At 35.7% G+C, this 19274-nt stretch overlaps 1 protein-coding gene across 8 annotated transcripts in view; it reads right to left on the bottom strand.

The window, feature by feature from the left end:
- Window positions 1-19274, bottom strand: part of INTU (inturned planar cell polarity protein) — a 97709-nt gene that overhangs the window by 20229 nt on the left and 58206 nt on the right. For 4 of the 8 annotated variants that reach the window (XM_034959116.3, XM_003823099.5, XM_008976687.4 and 1 more), the window contains 4 exons: window positions 18304-18493; window positions 6113-6166; window positions 1885-1947; window positions 368-589 (listed from right to left, as the gene is read on the bottom strand). In XM_034959116.3, the coding sequence (XP_034815007.2) occupies window positions 368-589; window positions 1885-1947; window positions 6113-6166; window positions 18304-18493 (529 nt within the window). The remainder of the gene's footprint in view (window positions 1-367; window positions 590-1884; window positions 1948-6112; window positions 6167-18303; window positions 18494-19274) is intronic. The other 4 variants (XM_034959117.3, XM_055111813.2, XM_063603896.1 and 1 more) reach the window with 2 other exon arrangements.

Raw genomic sequence — 19274 nt, 5'->3', positions numbered from 1 at the left:
TTTATTCTGTTTCTGATTCTATATTATTTTCATGTCTCCCTCTATCTCCCAAAACAAGCCAATGGATAAAACCACTATAGAAAGGGGAACAAAAGACTTTAAAAACCTGCTAAAATATTTTCTTAGATTTTATTAATATTTGTCCATGAGTATTAAATGGATGCAAAAGAAAAGGAATAAGGGGGCATGTAACATTTCCTTGAATACTGATATTAGACATACGAATAATTTTACATGAGCATGTTTGTGTATTTATTTAGACAGTCAATAGATACCTACCTACCGCTGCATCCCTCAACCCCTGCCTAAAAGAAAAAAATAAAAGAAAAGAAGAAAAATCCTAAGAAAGAAGCTGAGGTAAACTTACCAAGCCAACAACTAGCAAAAAATATCTTCCTTCAGGTTCCGGAAAGACTTCAGTGCTTGAGTCTGCCAAAGGTCGGAGGTGATGCTGAGGAAACACTTCTCTCCATATTATCAACTGACCAATTCTTTGTTTTGCTGCTAAAGGCAGCAGGCAATAGTGGCGACAGTATACGGCAATATCAATAAGATCATCCTTGGGCAAATGACTGCATATCAAATAACCCTTGAATTTAACCACAAAGAGCAAAAGTCTACCAGTGATATAAAGCAATAGTCCCATAATATTTCTAAGAGTTTCATAGACACTTCTTCCGTTGGTTTAGAATATTCTAGTTTCAAATGGGGTAAATGAAGATATAGTAAAAGTAAATGTTTCTTTTCTTGAGGTCAAAGTAGAGCTTAAATGATAACTTAAGGTGTACCGACAGGTAGACTTCAGCACAGAGCAAGATCCCTTCTGCACAGCATAGCTTCAGTATTTGAAAAAACTAGAAAAGAACTGAATTCTGAGAATGGAAAGTCAAGAAGCAGGGGTCATGACAGAGACTTTTCACTGTGCACCCTTCCCTATTGCTTGTTAGATGTGTTTTATATTGTGTTTAAAAATCCTTTTTTAAAAATAAAAGGACTTAAATTCATTTGATGCTTTGCTTTACATGGACATGAACTAAATGTTATATAAGATTTATTTAAAAGATGTAGGTTACTATTTTTTTTTTTTGAGACAGAGTCTCTGTCACCCAGGCTGGAGTGCAGTGGCACGAACTCAGCTCACTGCAGCTTCTGCTTCCCGGGTTCACACCATTCTCCTGCCTCAGCCTCCTGAGTAGCTGGGATTACAGGCACACACCACCATACCCAGATAATTTTTTTTTGTATTTTTAGTAGAGATGGGGTTTCACCATGTTAGACAGGCTGATCTCGAACTCCTGACCTCTGGTGTTCTGCCTGCCTTGGCCCCCCAAAGTGATGGGATTACAGGTGTGAGCCACCATGCCCAGCTGACTTTTCAACACAGGATAAAAAATACACTCTTTCAAAAGGAAATCCAGAAAAATATTAGTCTTCTCTCTTACAAACTTGGTTCTTTGAGTATTGCTTCTCCTGTGCGCATTTGTAAATACTTTATACATGCTTTAGAATGCAATGAAACCATAAATATTTATTATATTTACAAGTATGTAGATGCAAATCTTGTTTTAAGGTCTTAATCTGGTCAGGCATGGTGGCTCACGCCTGTAATCCCAGTACTTTGGGAGGCCAAGGCAGGAGGATTGTTTGAGCTTGGGAATTGCTTAAGCCCAGAAATTGGAGGTTGCAGTGAGCTATGATTGTACCCCGTACTCCAGCCTAGGTGGCAGAGCAAGACCCTGTCTCTAAAATAAGAAAGATCTTAATCTTATGGTACCTACATTTGAAAGAAAAGAGATAAATGTATTTTTCATGTTTGTAAAAGTTTTGAAAATTTAGTTCTGTTTATACAGCAGCTGGACGTTTAGACTTCAAGCTTCAACTTACCTTGTAAAATAGAGAAGACCCCAAAATTGTATACAGCCGCCTCATGTCATAGTAATCTTCGGACTGGGGGAAAAATTCATAGTGGATTTTATATTTTTATTTTTTGTGATAAAAATTCCAATTAAGCTATAATAGTTAAAATGAAAATTATATTCTTTAGTAACTAAACTTTTCATAGTGCCATCTTTAGAAATCAATATACCAGAGTATTAGGATGAGATACAATATGCATATGTTTACTTCACTGAGAACAACCTTATTTTTCATTCTTTTAAGACGTTTGATTAGAGACATTAAGAACATAAAATCTGTCACTCTATGAGGGATTTCTTACAACACATTCTTTTAGGACAAAAAACTTTTACTCTACATCATCTACAGTATCCAATATTACCATAAGCTATTTTTGAAAGCACTAATTGATGCAACCTATTTGCAAGCAACTGAGTGGTATGTAAAAAAAATTAAGTATATATACCCTCTGAGTAATTCTACTTCTAGAAATCTACAGGAATACTCAAGCAGTGGAATCACGATTTTTATATAAAAAGTTAACAGTTGGATTATTTGTAATATGGAAAAATTAGGATAACATGAAATTCAACAATGGAGGAATGGCCAGCAAAACTAGATATACCACAGAATATCATACATATGTTAAAAAATATGATTGATCTATATAAGCAGGCATAAAAGGTTTTAGGATACACTGCTCAGCAAAGAAGGCAAGCTGCAGAACAAAATATACGTTATCATCTGATTTTTGTTAAAAATAGCATCCCCACCAACTATATACATGTGTGTTGGTTTGTGTGTGGGAATGTATGTATATGGAAAAAGGTCTGGAAGGATACATTCCAATCCATAAGAGCAGTTACACCTGGGGATGGAAGTGAGAGAAAGGGATAAGCGAAGGTATTTGCTTTTAATAACCATGCCTGGAGCTTCACTCCGTACACAGCTATTACTTTTATAAGTTTTTTTTCTTTTTAAAAAACCCAATGAAACCTAAAGAAAACTAAAAACTGGAAATAACCCAGCCATTCCTCAATTGGGGAATGGATAAACAAATTGTGATACATGTATATGATGGAATACTACTATTCAGCAATATTAAGGACTGAACTGCCTGTACAATAGCAGGAATGAATCTTAAATTCATTTATGCTAAGTTAAAGCCAGACACAAAAATTACCTACTGTATGATTATTTATTTATTTAAATTCTCAAGACACATGTGGAGTGTCTGGTTTATTCAAAGGGGTTGTCAGAGGCTTGACCATGGAGCAGGAACCAAATAGTTGGGAACTGTGGGGCTGAACAGGGCAGGGATGCCCAGGTATGAGAAGGTAAAAGGAGGTATGCTGAGCAACCAGAGCAGCATTAGGGCCAGGCTGAGCAGGATGATTCACTTTATATGACATCCTGGAAAAGGCAAAATCATGGGGACAGAACACACATCAGTGATTGCCAGAGGTTGGGGGTATGGAGAGGGGTTGACTACAAAGGGGACAGAAGAATTTACTGAACATAAATTATACCTTAATAATATTTTTTTAAAACTAAGGAAAACACAGCATTAGGACATAAGATTAAATCTTTAATCTAATTTCACCAAAAAGTGTAGAACAGATCCTTATTTTCATATTTTTTTAAAGGCAAAATTCAATGTGAAGTGTTCTGTGAGTTTTGACAAATGCATATAGCTACATAAGTGCCACCAAAATCGAGATGTACAACAGTTCCCTCAACACCTCCCTACACCAACTTTTTTTCTGAGTAGTAGTCCATTCCTGGATATACCAGAATTTGTTTTAGTATTCACACATGCTGATGGACAGTTAAGTTATTTGAGTTGTTTCTACTTTTTGGCTATTACAAATAAAGTTGCTTTGTATACAGGTCTTTGTATTACATATGCTTTCAGTTCTCTTGGTTTAAAAAGATAGGAACAGACTGGTTGAATTATATGGTAGGTATATGTTTAGGTTATTAAGAAATTGCCAAACTGTCTTCCAAAGTAGTTGTACCATTTTATATTCTCAATTTATCCATTTTTTCTTTTATGAATTATGGTTTTCTTTCTTTTTTTTTTTTACTGTATCTAAGGAATCACAATAGATTATTTTTTAACCATAGAAAATATTGTTAACTCCACTGCTCATTAAAATAGTGTTCTATAAAGACAGGAATTAGATTTTTAAATTAAACATTTTGGATATAAGTTCCAAAAACCAGATATTTTAATACTTTAGATCTGAACTGCTCCTAATAGTTAATATCCATCTAAACATTTTCCATTACTCAAAAAATTATGAGCCATAAGAGTTTACCATGCCTAAATTTCTATTATTTTTACAGACAAAACACCCTTCCATTTGTTTAGGGTGTTTGTTAAGACTCAGTTACGCTTTCAAGCTAACATTCTCCTCCCACTTTCACTGGCGATCTTCTTGAGAATAATCCACACCTCATGGCTTTTACCTCCTTACTTCCCATTTACTTTGTAAAAGAACTTTTATTACTGAGAATTTTAGCATATACAAAAAGGGAATTGTATAATTAGTTCCTGTATAGCCATCATCACCCAGGTTTAACTATGACCAGTCCACGGCTTATCTTGTTTCATCTGTATCATCATTTTCCCTTCCTCCTGCTGAATTATTTCAAAACCAATCCCAGATATTATATCATTTCATCTGTAAACACTTCAGAATGTATGCATAAAACAGAAGGAATCTTAAAATACATATAATCATACCATTATCACAATATGAAGAATTATTTTCATCTAATACCCAGTCATTAGTGTTTACTTTCCTTGAATGTATGAGACTCATGAATAGATTCAGCCTCATCTATGAGATTTGTTGTCTCATAGATGTTTTTAAAAGTTTGTTTGAATTAGGATCTAAGAAAGGACATACATACACTTGGTTGATAATATTCAGTCTCTTGTAACTGAGATCTCTCTCAACTTCTCTCCCTTCTCCCCCACCTCACGCCAACCTTTTCTAATTTATTTGGAGAAGAAAGTGTCCTGCAGTATTTGCCAGTCTGGATTTTGCTGACTGCAACCCCTCTTCCAAAAATGGAGTCACTTAACATGCCTCCTTTTCAGTGGTATTTCCTATAAGTTGGTAGTTCAATCTTGAGGCTTCATCAAGCATATTTTATAGGTGGTCTGTGTGCTTCCATCAGGAACAACATATTTTCTGCTGTTTTTCTGTTTGTGATATTAATAGCTATTGATGACCATTGCCTAGATCCATTAATTCATTGAGGGACTGCAAAATGGTGATATTCCAATTCTGTCAGTCTTTCTTGACATTTCAGTTAGACTACTTTCATAAAAAGAAGCTCTCCTTCACCTCTGTTTGGTAACCTTGACATATGGTTTAGACAAGATAGGCAGGATAAATGTCTGATTTTTCCTCATTTAACAGTTTTCACAAAAACAAGTTAGTGCCCTCATATTCTCCAAAGTTGACTAGTAAGTTTCCTTTTTTTTTTTTTAGTATCATTATGCACTCATGAACTTATACATATCTGATGTGTTTCAATCTGTTGTAGGTATTTCCTTATAGATGTTCAACAGGGAGCCTCTTCAAGTTGTCTCATGACAGTTTGAGCTCTACTATAACCCTATTAATTTTTGGAAAGCTTTCTGAATTTCTGATATGACAAGATGTTCTCAGACTTATCTTGTGCATTTTCAGCCCCAATTTTGAATGAGCCAATTCTTGAGGAGTCCTGGTTCCTTTTGGTGAGAAATGTTATTTATACACCATGGGCTGGGTATTAGTGGTACTTACCGCTACTGCGATGGTCACTATTGCTAGGCCTTTTCATTGGACATAGATGGGAAATACAATAATTAAAAGATTAAAAACGATATTGAGACTTCCAATTTAAGTACAGCTCTACAGGGTTCTTATTTAACTTAATCAGTATTACATCTATATTTATTTTCCTCAAAAGCGTAGTTCTCAGTGACACCAGTGTAATTAATCATTTTTAATCCCATAATATACATTATGTAACAACTGTTTAAACTCAGTAGAAAATCCTAAGGCAAGCAAAATAGATTTTGTCACTGTCAAAACAGAGGCCTAATGTGTATTTCAAGATTATTATATATCCACTTGGTAAATATTTAGAATAATGACTGGTATACAAAATAATAATTCAACATTGAGCCTTTTATAAAATCCACTCCTTCCCTTACCAGTTCTGCAAAATCTGCAGCCTCCAAGTCACTTAATGCCATGTCTAATTCCATCTATGTTAAAAAAAAAAAGAGTAACATAAACATTTGACTCATATTAGTTACTTTTTTAGTAATGGCCATATAAAAAGTGCTTAATTACTACTTGAAAAATTGAGTATCTTTCTCTTTTGTGTTACTTAGGAAATGTCTCAAAATGGAACATATTGTTTTTAAGCTTTGCCACTGTAAAACAGTTTACTTATTTAACATATTGTTTTTAAGCTTTGCAAATATAAAACAACTTACTCATTTAACATAGCATATTTCAACTAAATCTCAATAACTGCAAAATTGTCTTCACATATATTCAATGCATAGTAAATTTATGAGCTTCAAAAGTTGCTTTCCAGTTTTAAGTTAGAAATTAATTTAACCCTTTTGATTTCATAGAAGAAAATGAAAATCAGTCTTAAAGTAGCCAACTTATTTTGAGTTGTTCTCGATTCTCCATTTCTTGTATATTACTCAATAGTTGGATTCTTGAAAAATATCAACATTCTTCCCTGTCTTTCTCCTGGACACAATGTTTTGCATTCAAGGGTTGTCAATCTTTATTCCTAGATTAAAACACGAAGGCAAGTGTTCCTCTGGAATCTGGCACAGTTCAACTACCCCACAGAGTTATTAGAAAAAAAATCTCTTACTTAGGATTTGGGTTTTATTTCTATGGAAATTGCCTGAACTCTTTCATGTATCACCTTTGTTCTTCTTTGAAGCATTCCAAATTTAAAAACAGAATAAATTTAAACTGAAGTTTAATCTGTAATACAAATATATATATAAATGAAAACTATCGGCAATTGAATTTTGTGGCATACATGCTATTTGTGAATAAGAATCCCTTTTTTTTTTTTTTTTTTTGAGACGGAATCTCGCTTTGTCACCCAGGCTGGAGTGCAGTGGCGCGATCTCAGCTCACTGCAATCCGCCTCCCAGAGAATCTTTTTTTTTTTCTTTAAAGGCCAAGGCACTCTCTGCAGGTCTGTTTCACACACTAACTGTGTCTTACTGAGATGACAAAAGCTTTTGAAATATTAGTCATGCCTTTCAATGCTTTTCACACAGTATGAGTTATTACTCATTTGTGACCTACATTTTTCTGCATCTAGCAAATACTTCAGGTTCCCTTTTTTTGTGGCTATTAGTCTGTCTTGTGAAAAAACACAGGACAAAAAATTACCAATTTGTGGTATTTGATCTCAGAAACTGTTCAATGAGTTGCTATTCCTGCTACTAAACTCTACAGGCTAATTAATATACAAGATTAATATATATGTTTGTTTATATTCCTTAAACGAAAACATACAAATATCTTTTCTCTTAATTATTTCACTGTACCCTAGGAAAATATGATTGAAAAAAGAATATCAAAATGAGGAAATTCTCAAATACCTGGGAAGAAAAACTAAAGTAAGACCTCATCATATACTAAACCTGGAACAAATAAGTTTTTTCCAAGTTAAAAATAACTATTTAGTTTGTTTTTAAAAATAAACAAGCAAAAATAACTATTTCCACCTAACATTGCCAGGCATGTTACCTCACACACGACTTTTTTTTTTTTTTGAGACAGAGTGTCCCTCTGTTGCTTAGGCTGGAGAGCCAGTGGCACAATCTTGGCTCATTGCAAGCTCTGCCTCCTAGGTTCATGCCATTCTCCTGCCTCTGCCTCCCGAGTAGCTGGGACTACAGGCGCCCGCCACCACGCCTGCCTAATTTTTTGTATTTTTAGTAGAGATGGGGTTTCACCGTGTTAGCCAGGATGGTCTCGAACTCCTGACCTTGTGATCCTCCCACCTCGGCCTCCCAAAGTGCTGGGATTACAGGTGCGAGCCACTGAGGCCGGCCTCACACACGTTTTTAACTAGATTTCTTTTGTGGACATAGTTTCACTCTGGTTGCCTAGGCTGGAGTGAAATGGCATGAACTCGGCTCACCGCAACCTCCGCCTCCCAGGTTCAAGTGATTCTCCTGCCTCAGCTTCCCAAATAGCTGGGATTACAGGCATGCACCATCACACCCAGCTTATTTTGTATTTTTAGTAGAGACAGGGTTTCTCCATGTTGGTCAGGCTGGTCTTGAACTCCCGACCTCAGGTGATCTGTCCGCCTCAGCCTCCCAAAGTGCTGGGATTACAGGCATAAACCACCATGCCTGGCCTTTAACTAGATTTCTTAAGGCATTAAATTCCTTAGTATTTTCCATTAGAAGATACATACTCAATAAATCCTACTATTTTTAATACAATGAGAAATCTCAAGAGAAATGTAATCAACCTAAGTGTTCATCAACAGATGAATGGATAAAGAAAATGTGCCATATATACATAATGGAATACTATTTAGCCATAAAAAGAACAAAATCCTGTTATTTATGACAACACAGATGAACCTAGAGGGCATTATGTTAAATGAAATAAGCCAGGCACAGAAAGACAACTACCACATGATCTCACTCATATGTGGAACCTAAAAAAGCTGATATCACAGAAGGAGAGAGTAGAATGGTGATTACCAAAGGTTTGGGTAGTTAGGGGAGAGGGTAAATGAGGAAATGTTGGTCAAAGGATATACGATCACAGATAAGAGGAGTCAAATTTAAAAAAATATTTAGAACAGGTAAGCTTACAGAAATGAAAACTATGCAAATGATTGCCTGGGGCTGGAGGGGTAGGGAGAAGAAGAAATTGGGAGAGGAAAGAGAGAAGTAAATAATAACTATGAATGGTCACGGAATTTCTTTATTAGATGGTGAAATGTTCTAAAATTGATTGCGGTGATGGTTAGGCAGCTCTGTGAACAGACTAAAAAATGTTGGATTGTACATTTTAAATGGGAAAATTCTATGATATGTGAAATATCTCAATGAAGCCATTAAGGAAAAAGAACTTGATTAAGTTCACGTAACTACTGTTCAAGCTGAAATTTTAAAATACACTGAGTAGAGAATCTTGACTATTAAACTGCTGTGCTGTACTGCCTTAAACGAAGTAATCGGCAATTTAAACGGATAGGGCTTTATTGGTCTAAAACAGTGAGGTTTAATAATTTACTCTCATGTCTCAGAATGTTTCAGTATAAAGTGAAGGTCTTAAAAATATTTTGAACTAAAAAAATGAAATCACAACTTATCAAAACTTATATGGTGCAGCAAAAGTGGTGCTCGGGGGAAATTTATAGCATTAAATGCATATATTAAAAAAGAAGAAATATCTAAAATCAATAATCCAAGTTTCTATTTTAAGAAACTAGAACAAAAAGCAAATTAAATCTAAAATAAGCAGAAGAAAAGAAATAATAAAAATTAGAGGAGAAATCAACGACACTGAAAATAGGAAAGCCGTAGAGAAAAATCGATGAAACCAAAAGCTGTTTCCTTGAAAAAAATCAATAAAACGTATAAGCCTCTAGCCTAACTAAGATAAAAATAGAGAGGACACAAATTACTAATACCAGAAATGAAAGGGCGGGGGGCATTAGTACAGGGTCCATGGACATTAAAAGGATAGGAGAAGAATACTGTAAACAACCCCATGCTCATAAATTTGATAACCTAGATGGAATGGACAAATTCCTTGAAAGATACAAGAAGAAACAGATACTATAAATTGGTCTATACTTATTAAAGAAATTGAATCAATAATTAATCAACTTGCAAAAGCAGAATGCACCAGGCCCAGATGGGTAGACTGGTGAATTCTACCAAACATTTAAGTAAGAAATTATACCAATTCTCTCTAATTTCTTTCAGAAGACAGAAACAGAGGGAATACTTCCTAACTCATTCTATGAGGTCAGCATTACCCTAATACTAAAACCAGACAAAGACATTATAAGAAAAAAACAAAAAAAATGACAGGCCAGTATCTTTCATGAACATAGATTCAAAAACCTCCAATAAAATATTAGCAGAGGGAATCCAACAATGTCTAAAAAGAAATATACACCACAACCAAGGGAGATTTATCCCAGGTATGCAAGGCAGGTTTGACATTCAAAAACCAGTTAATGTAATCCATCAGATCAATGGGCTTTAAAAAAATCACATGATTCTATCAATATATGCAGAAAAAGCATTTGATAAAATCCAATACCCCTTCATGATAAAAACTCTTAGTATACTAGGAATAGAGGGAAACTTCTTTATCTTGATAAAGAATATCTACAAAAAACCTACAGCTAACTTCATACTTAATGGTGAGAAATGAGATATTTCCTAAGATCAGAAAGGGGCAAGGATGTCCCCTACCACCACTCCTTTTCAACATCACAGTGGGAGGCCTAGCTAATGCAATAAGGCAAGAACATGAAACACGTGATTGGGAAGGAAGAAATAAACTGTCTTTGTTCATAGATGACATGATTGTTTACACAGAAAATCTGAAAGAATTGACACAATCTTATATATTACAATTTTCTATATTAACCCTGTATGCTGCATCAGTATATAAGGAGCCTCCGCCTCCCAGATTCAAGTGATTCTCCCACCTCAGCCTCCTGAGTAGCTGAGACTATAGACATGTGCCACCACACCTGGCTTAATTTTGTATTTTTTGGTACAGGTAGGGTTTCACAATGTTGGCCAGGCTGGTTTTGAACTCCTGACCTCAAGTGATCCACCCATCTCAGCCTCCCAAAGTGCTGGGATTACAGGCATAAGCCACTGCACCGAAGCATAGAAGTCAATTGCTTTCCTATATACCAGCGGTGAATAAGTGGAATTTGAAATTAAAAACACAATACCATGTACCTTAGCACTCCCCAAAATAAAATATACTTAGTTATAAATTTAACAAAGTATATACAATATCTGTATGAGGAAAACTACCATACTCTGATAAATGAAATCAAAGGAGAACTAAACAAATGGAGAGATATTCCATGTTCATGGATAGGAAGACTCAATATTGTCAAGATGTCAGTTCTTCATAACTTGATCTATATATTCAATGCAATCCCAATCAAAATTCCAACAAGGTATTCTAAAGTTTATATGGAGAAGCAAAAGACCAAGAACAGCCAGTACAATGTTGAATGAGGAGAACAAAGTCTGGGGACTGATACTATCCTACTTTAAGACTTAATATAAACCTACAGTAATCAAGACATTGTATTATTGGTGAAAGAACAGACAAATATGTCAATGGAACAGAGAGTCCACAAATATACTCACATAAATACTGTCAACTGATCTTTGACAAAGGAACAAATACAACGTAAAGAGCAAAGATGGTCTTTTCAACAAATGGTGCTAGAAAAACTGGGCACCCATATAAAAAATATCAATCTAGACACACACCATACACCCTTCACAAAAATTAACTCTAAGTGGATCATATATCTAAATGTAAAATGCTAAACTATAAAATTCCTAGAACATGGGAGAAAATTTAGATGACACTGGGTATGACACTAACTTTTTAGAGACAACACCAAAACCACAATCCATGAAACTGATAAGCTAGACTTCATTAAACTAATCCGGTTCTTTGAAAAGATATATAAAATTGATAGACCATTAGAAAGATTAACCAAGAAAAGAGAGAAGATCCAAATAAGTTCAATTAGAAATGAAATGGGAGATATTACAACTGATAACACAGCAATACAAAAGATTACTGAAGGCTACTATAGACACCTTTATGTGCATAAACTAGAAAACCTAAAAGAGATGGATAAATTCCTGGAAATATACAACCATCCTAGATTAAACAAGGAAGATATAGGATCTCTGAACAGACAAATAACAAGTAGCGAGATTGAAATGGTTATGGAAAAACTGCCAACAAAAAAAGTCCAGGACCAGACAGACTCACAGATAAATTCTATCAGACATTCAAAAAAGAATTGGTACCAATCCTATTGACACTATTCTGAAAGACAGAAAAAGAGGGATCCTTCCTAAACCATTGTATGAAGCCAGTATCACCCTAACACCCAAACCAGGGAGGGACATAACAGAAAGAGAAAACTACAGACTGATATCCCTGATGAACATAGGGGCAAAAATCCTCAACAAAATACTAGTGAACCAAATCCAATAGCATATCAAAAAGATAATCCACCATGATCAAGTGGGTTTCATACCAGGAATGCAGGGATGGTTTAACATACATAAGTCAATAAATGATACACTACATAAACAGAACTTAAAACAAAAATCACATGATCATCTCAATAGACACAGAAAAAGCATTTGACAAAATCCGGCATCCTTATATGATTAAAACCCTCAGCAAAATCAGCATACAAGGGACATACCTTAAGGTTATAAAAGCCACCTATGACAAACCTAGAGCCAATATTATACTGAATGGGGAAAAGTTGAAAGCATTCCTCCTGAGAACTGGAACAAGACAAGGATGCCCACTTTCACCACTTCTATTCAACACAGTACTCAAAGTCCTAGCCAGAGAAATCAGACAAGATAAAAAAATAAAGGGCATCCAAATAAGTAAAGAAGAAGTCAAACTGTCACTGTTTGCTAATGATATGACTATATACCTAGAAAACCCTAAAGACTCATCCAAAAAGCACCTAGATCTGCTAAATGAATTCAGCAAAGTTTCAGGATACAAAATTAATGTACACAAATCAGTAGCTCTGCTATACACCAAAAGTTACCAACTGAGAATCAAATCAAGAACTCAACCCCTTTCACAATAGCTGCAAAAAAATACTTAGGAATATACTGAACCAAGGAGGTGAAAGACCTCTACAAAGAAAACTACAAAACACTGATGAAAGAAATCATAGACAACACAAACAAATGGAAACACATCCCATGCCCATGGATGGGTAGAATCAATATTGTGAAAATGGCCATACTGCCAAAAGCAATCTACAAATTCAGTGCAATTCCCATCAAAATACCACCATCATTCTTCACATAACTAGAAAATCCAATCCTAAAATTAATATTTGGAACCAAAAAAGAGCCCTCATAGCCAAAGCATTACTAAGCAAAAAAAATCTGGAGGCATCTCATTACCCACCTTCAAACTCTAATATAAAGCCACAGTCACCAAAATGGCATGGTATAAAAATTAGGCACATAGAACAATGGAACAAAATAGAGAACCCAGAAATAAAGCCAAATACTTACAGCCAACTGATCTTTGACAAAGTAAACAAAAACATAAAGTGGGGAAAGGACATCCTATTCAACAAATGGTGCTGGGGTGGTTGGCAAGCCACATGTGGAAGAATGAAACTGGATCCTGATCTCTCAGCCTTATACAAAAATCAACTCAAGATGGATCAAAGACTTAAATCTAAGATGTGAAACCATAAAGATTCTAGAACATTGGAAAAACCCTTCTAGACATTGGCTTAGGCAAAGACTTCATGACCAAGAACCCAAAAGCAAATGCAACAAAAACAAAGATAAATAGATGGGACTTAATTAAACTAAAGTTTCTGCATAGCAAAATAAATAATCATCAGAGTTAACACCCCACAGAGTGGGAGAAAATCTTCACAATCTATACATCTGACAAAGGACTAATATCCAGAATCTACAAGGAACTCAAACAAATCAGCAAGAAAAAAACAAACAATCCCATCAAAAAGTGGGCTAAGGAGATGAACGGACAATTCTGAAAAGAAGATATACAAACGGCTAAACAGCATATGGAAAAATGATCAACATCACTAATGATCAGAGAAATGCAAATCAAAACCACAATGCGATACCACCTCACTCCTGCAACAATGGCCATAACAAAAAAAAATAGATGTTGGTGTGGATGGGGCAAAAAGGGAACACTTTTATACTGTTGGTGGGAATGTAAACTAGTACAACCACTATGGAAAACATTGTGGAGATTCCTTAACTAAAAGTAGATCTACTGATTGATACAGCAATCCCACTAGTAGGTATCTACTCAGAGGAAAAGAAGTCATTATACGAATAAGATATTTGCACACGTTTATGGCAGCACAATTCGCAATTACACAAATATGGAACCAGATGCCCATTAATCAACGAGTGGATAAAGAAAATGTGGCATATATATATATACCATGGAACACTATACTCAGCCATAAAAAGGAACAAAATAATGGCATTTGCAGCAACCTGGATGGAATTGGAGACTATTATTCTAAGTGAAGTAACTCAGAAATGGAAAACCAAACATCATATGTTCTCACTCATATGTGGGAGCTAAGCTATGAGGATGCAAAGGCATAAGAATGATACACTGGACTTTGGGAACTTGGGGGAAAGAGCAGGGGGTGGCAAGAGATAAAAGACTACACATTAGGTACAGTGTACACTCCTTGGGTGATGGGTGGACCAAAATTGCAGAAATCGCCACTAATGGACTTATTCATGTAACCAAACACCACCTGTTCCCCAAAAACCTACCGAATTTAAAAAAAAAAATGGGCCAAAGGCCTTAACAAACACCTCACCAAACAAGATATTCAGAAGGCAAATAAGCACATGAAAAGATATTCCACATCATATGGTCATCAGGGAAATGCAAATTAAAATAACAATGAGACAGAACTAGACACACAGTAGAACGTCCCAAATCCAAAATACTGACAAAACTAAGTCCTGACAAGGATATGGAACAACAGGAACTCTCATTCACTGCTGGTAGGAATACAAAATACAGCCACTTTGGAAGACAGTTTGGTAGTTTCTTACAAAACTAAACATTCTCTTGCTATTTGACCAAGAATTAATCGCCCAAACATGGGAGCAACCAAGATTTTCAGCGAATGGATAAATAAACTATGGTACACCTGAACAATGAAATACTATTCAGCATTAAAAAGAAATGAGCTATCAAGCTGTAAAAAGACAAAGAGGAACTTAAAATGTATATTACTAAGTGAAAGAAGCCAATCTGAAAAGACTACATACCATATGATTACAACTATATAACATTTTGGAAAATGCAAAATGATGGAGGCAGTGAAAAGATCATTTGTTTCCAGGGGTTAATGGAAAGGGAGGGATGAAAGAGAGGGATAGGCAGAACACAGAGGATTTCTGGGGCTGTGAAACTACTCTGTATGATACTAAAAGGATGGATCCATGTCATTATAATCTGTCTAAATCTATAGAATGTACACCACCAAGAAAGAACCCTAATGTAAATGATGGACTTTGGGTTATTATGATGTGTCAATGTAGGTTCATCAATTATAACAACTGTACCCCTGTGGTGGGGAATGTTGATAATGGAGAGGCTATGCATGTATGATGTATGGGGGAAGGGCATACGTGGGAAATCTGTACCTTTCTCTCAATTTTACTGTGAACCTAAAACTGCAGTAAAAAATAGAATAAAAAAAAAACTTCAAATGTTATTGTTGTTCAAATTTTATATTAATCAAATAGAGCTTTAGACTACTTTAGCAAAAGGTATCTAGCTCTCTTCCCAAAAGTATTGTTCTTAATCTCCTAACTGGACTACAAAATGTAGAAAACATCTAAGCCAGATCCTCACTGTTTCCTGTGTATTAATTTCACCTGCTCAACTTGACTGTGAACATCTAGAGGTTTTTCTGGATTCTGCAAAGCACGGCACAGACTTGAGCAACCGGCACAATGAACACTGATCTCCACACAGCAGTGTTAGACGTAACAAGGATAAAAGCAGCCAAAGCATTGGCAAGATAAGCAACAGCTATGGTTTAAGGCAATTAAAAATGTATACCAGAATTCACACAGTGATTTCTTAATTTGATATTCTTTTAGGGTGAAATAAAGAAAATCATATAAATCTTTTAAAGAAATATATGCTAAATTAACAAAAATCTCAATGAAAAAGAGGTAGCCTTCACAGGGAATCTGTAAGCCCTAAATAGACAATACTTTAGAACATCTTAAACTTCTTAGAGGGAAGATAATATTTAATGTATCTAAATTCTAAACACACTGCCCCTAAAACATTAAGTACTCTACTATCACAGAAAGAAGGGACTATATATTTTGAGGGAAGAGGTTTCTTTAATGAAGAAATTCTGACAGAGGGGCAAGAACCTAAGTAAAGGCCAGGTAGAATGGCAAGCCTCACGAGATGGTACCTTCTGACTCATGAAGTGGGCATGGGCCCTGTGACTGAGGATAAAAGACCCCAGAATGGGCATGAGACAGTCTTTGGAACCAGGGTCTTTCTCTTTTAAAGGTAAAGTTATCTAGTTACTTTCTATGTTTCTATCTATATCGAACACTTATATCCTTCCCTTCCCTTGCCTCTTCCCTCCCCCTTTCCTTTCCCCTTTCTTTCTCCTTTCCTTTCCTTTTTCCTTTTCTCTTCCCTTTTCCCTCTTCTTTTTCCTTTTCCTTTCCTTTCCTGAGATAGGGTCTCACTCTGTTGCCCCACCGTAGTACAGTGGTGCAATCATAGCTCATTGCAACTATGATTGAGTGGGGAGCCCAACTCCTGGGCTCAAGTAATCCTCCCACCTCAGCCTACTGAGTAGCTGGAATACAGGTGTGTGCCACCATGCTCTGCTAATGTTTAAAGTTTTTGTGGAGATAGGGTCTCCCTATGTTGTCCAGGCTGGTCTTGAACTCTTGGCCTCAAGTGATCCTCCCACCTCAGTCTCCCAAAGCACGAGGATTACAGGCATGAGCCACCATGCCCAGCCAATGCTTATATATTCTTATGAAAACATTAGGTAGAATTATATATCTCATACTTCTTAGTTTTTTATACAATTTAAGAAAATGGTAGGCCAGGTGCCATGGCTCATGCCTGTAATCCAGCACTCTAGGAGACTGAGGCGGGCAGATTGCTTGAGCTCAGGAGTTCGAGATCAGCCTGGGAAACATGGAGAAACCTGGTCTCTACTTAAAAATACAAAAATTAGCCAGGCATGGTGGTGTGCATGTGTAGTCCCAGCTACTTCAGAGGCTGAGGTGGGAAGATCACCCGAGCCTGGGATGTGGAGGCTGCAGTGAGCTATGGTCACACCACTGCACTCCCACTCCAGCTGGGGTGACAAAGCAAGACCCTGTCTCAAAAAAAAAAAAAAACAAAGAAAGAAAGAAAAGAAAAAGAAAGAAAGAAAGAAAGAAAGAAAGAGAAAGAAAGAGAAAGAAAGAAAGAAAGAAAGGGTAATTATTGTCCTGAAATATCAAAAGACCAGGCAGTTGATAGAGCTAAGGACAAAAAAAATACCAGAAGGCAAAGCATCTTTTGAACATGCTCTAACACCTCATCTCCTTTCAAATAGTAATTGTATAATAATGCTCCCATAACTACAACTACAATGTGCCAGGCACAATTCTAAATACTTCATATGTAATAACTCATAAATCTTCCATGAAGTAGGGACTATTATTTCCTCCATTTTACAGAAGAGGAAACTGAGCAAAGTGATTGATACATCAATTTAAATAACTATTAAGCTGTCAAAAAGGCATTTATTTGATCATACATTGTAGAGTCTTATGAAGAGTAGGAACTTGAATTAGGTTTCTACTGTAACATAGCCTAGGTTTCTTCATGAGCAGAGAAGTGGCTATGGCATAATGCCTCATTTAATACTAATACACATGCTGTAACTAAATAGATTATATGGTGATCTACACTGATGAAAATGTCTGAAATAATCTTGTCAATCATTCAATAATAAAGTTATTCTAGGTTTACAGATATAACTAAAATCATATTGATAATTCTTAACCGTCATACAGTTTTACTATTCGTATGCGATCCATGGGACAAGCCAAAAGCTAATCACATATGTTCATGTAAAAAAAGATTTTGGTAGACTAGTGGACTTTGTATTTTAACTGAGAATACTGTTAGTCAACCATGTCATCCACTTTTTTTTTTTTTTGTACAGAAACATAATTCTAACTTGATAACCTTACATTATAAAATCAAAGTCACAAAATTCCAAAGTAAGACACACCATTTAATTACGATTTCTGAAAAGCAGTCCTAGCTTGGATAAAGCTTAAATTTAAAAGTAAGAGCAGAGAGCTAATTTCTACTTATAAAGAATAATTTCTCTTTCTGGGTTTATTGCACTGGACCTCCTACTTTGTCAACCAATTGCCTCTTTAATTTTTAACCATAATTCCAAAAATAACAAAAAGTCTACGAAAAAAAGAGAAGATACAAGATTATAATAAGGCACCTAGTTCTGGTTCTGCTTTATAATACCTAAGATTACCTTGATTTCCAGTGGAAGTGTGAGCCACCGGACTCCAGGGAGGTTGTCTAAAAGTACTGCACAGGAAGCATCGTACTGCTGAGCACTGGGACTGGCGCTGGAATGCAGTTTCGCAGGCTGAAGTGCTCTTTGAAAGAACAAGTTAAAAAAATGATCCAAACGAGGAACATTCTCAATCTGGCAAAAGGCACTGGAGAAATAAGAGCTGTAAGTTAGAACGACATATGGAAATGGTGGTCATTTTTTGTGTGCTCCTAAGGGAACTGGATCTTTCCCAACTACATAGGCTATCTTCCTCACTCCTCTCTTCCTTCAATAGAATTGCTGCTAGAATGTTACTGATGGATTGTGTAAAGAAATTCACCCTGTCCAAACTTTTTACCCTAAAACCTACTCTCAAGTGTATCAAGTAGATGGCTCTATGGAAGAACCACAGGGCTAACACAAGTGACATATTTATAACAGAAAGGGCTGAAGTACCCTTTTTGTAAAAAATGTAGGTTGTTTTTACCTCTGACTGTCTTTTAACCATTTACAACTCCTGAAATCTTTCAGGCAACGTGGAATGATAAAGAGATTTTGAACTTTGTAATAGAACAGATCTGGCTTATCACAGCTCTTTCTAGGTAGCTATCACAGGCAAATCACCTAACCTTTCTCTAACTTTGGTTTCCAACTCTGTAAAAACAGGGTTAATACAAACTAGCTCACATGCAGAATGCCTAGAACATAACAAGCATAAGTTCTTATTATGCTTATTATTTACTGGTAAACAGTAAGTACATAATAAGCATAAGTTATTTCCTCCCCTCTTTACTACTGAAGGTATAACATTAAAGAACTCAAAAAACAAAATGACAGAAAAAACCGAAATACTTGGTTTTAGCCATATAAAAGTAACACAGCATTGGCTGCAAGCATTTATTGGAACAGCTCACTGAATGACAAAATAGCAGGTACATATGCTATCG

This window comes from Pan paniscus, chromosome 3 (assembly GCF_029289425.2).
Source record: "Pan paniscus chromosome 3, NHGRI_mPanPan1-v2.0_pri, whole genome shotgun sequence".
Classification (NCBI taxonomy): Eukaryota; Metazoa; Chordata; class Mammalia; order Primates; family Hominidae; genus Pan; species Pan paniscus.
Note: the sequence above shows the minus strand (reverse complement) of the source record. Positions and strands in the feature narration are given on the sequence as shown.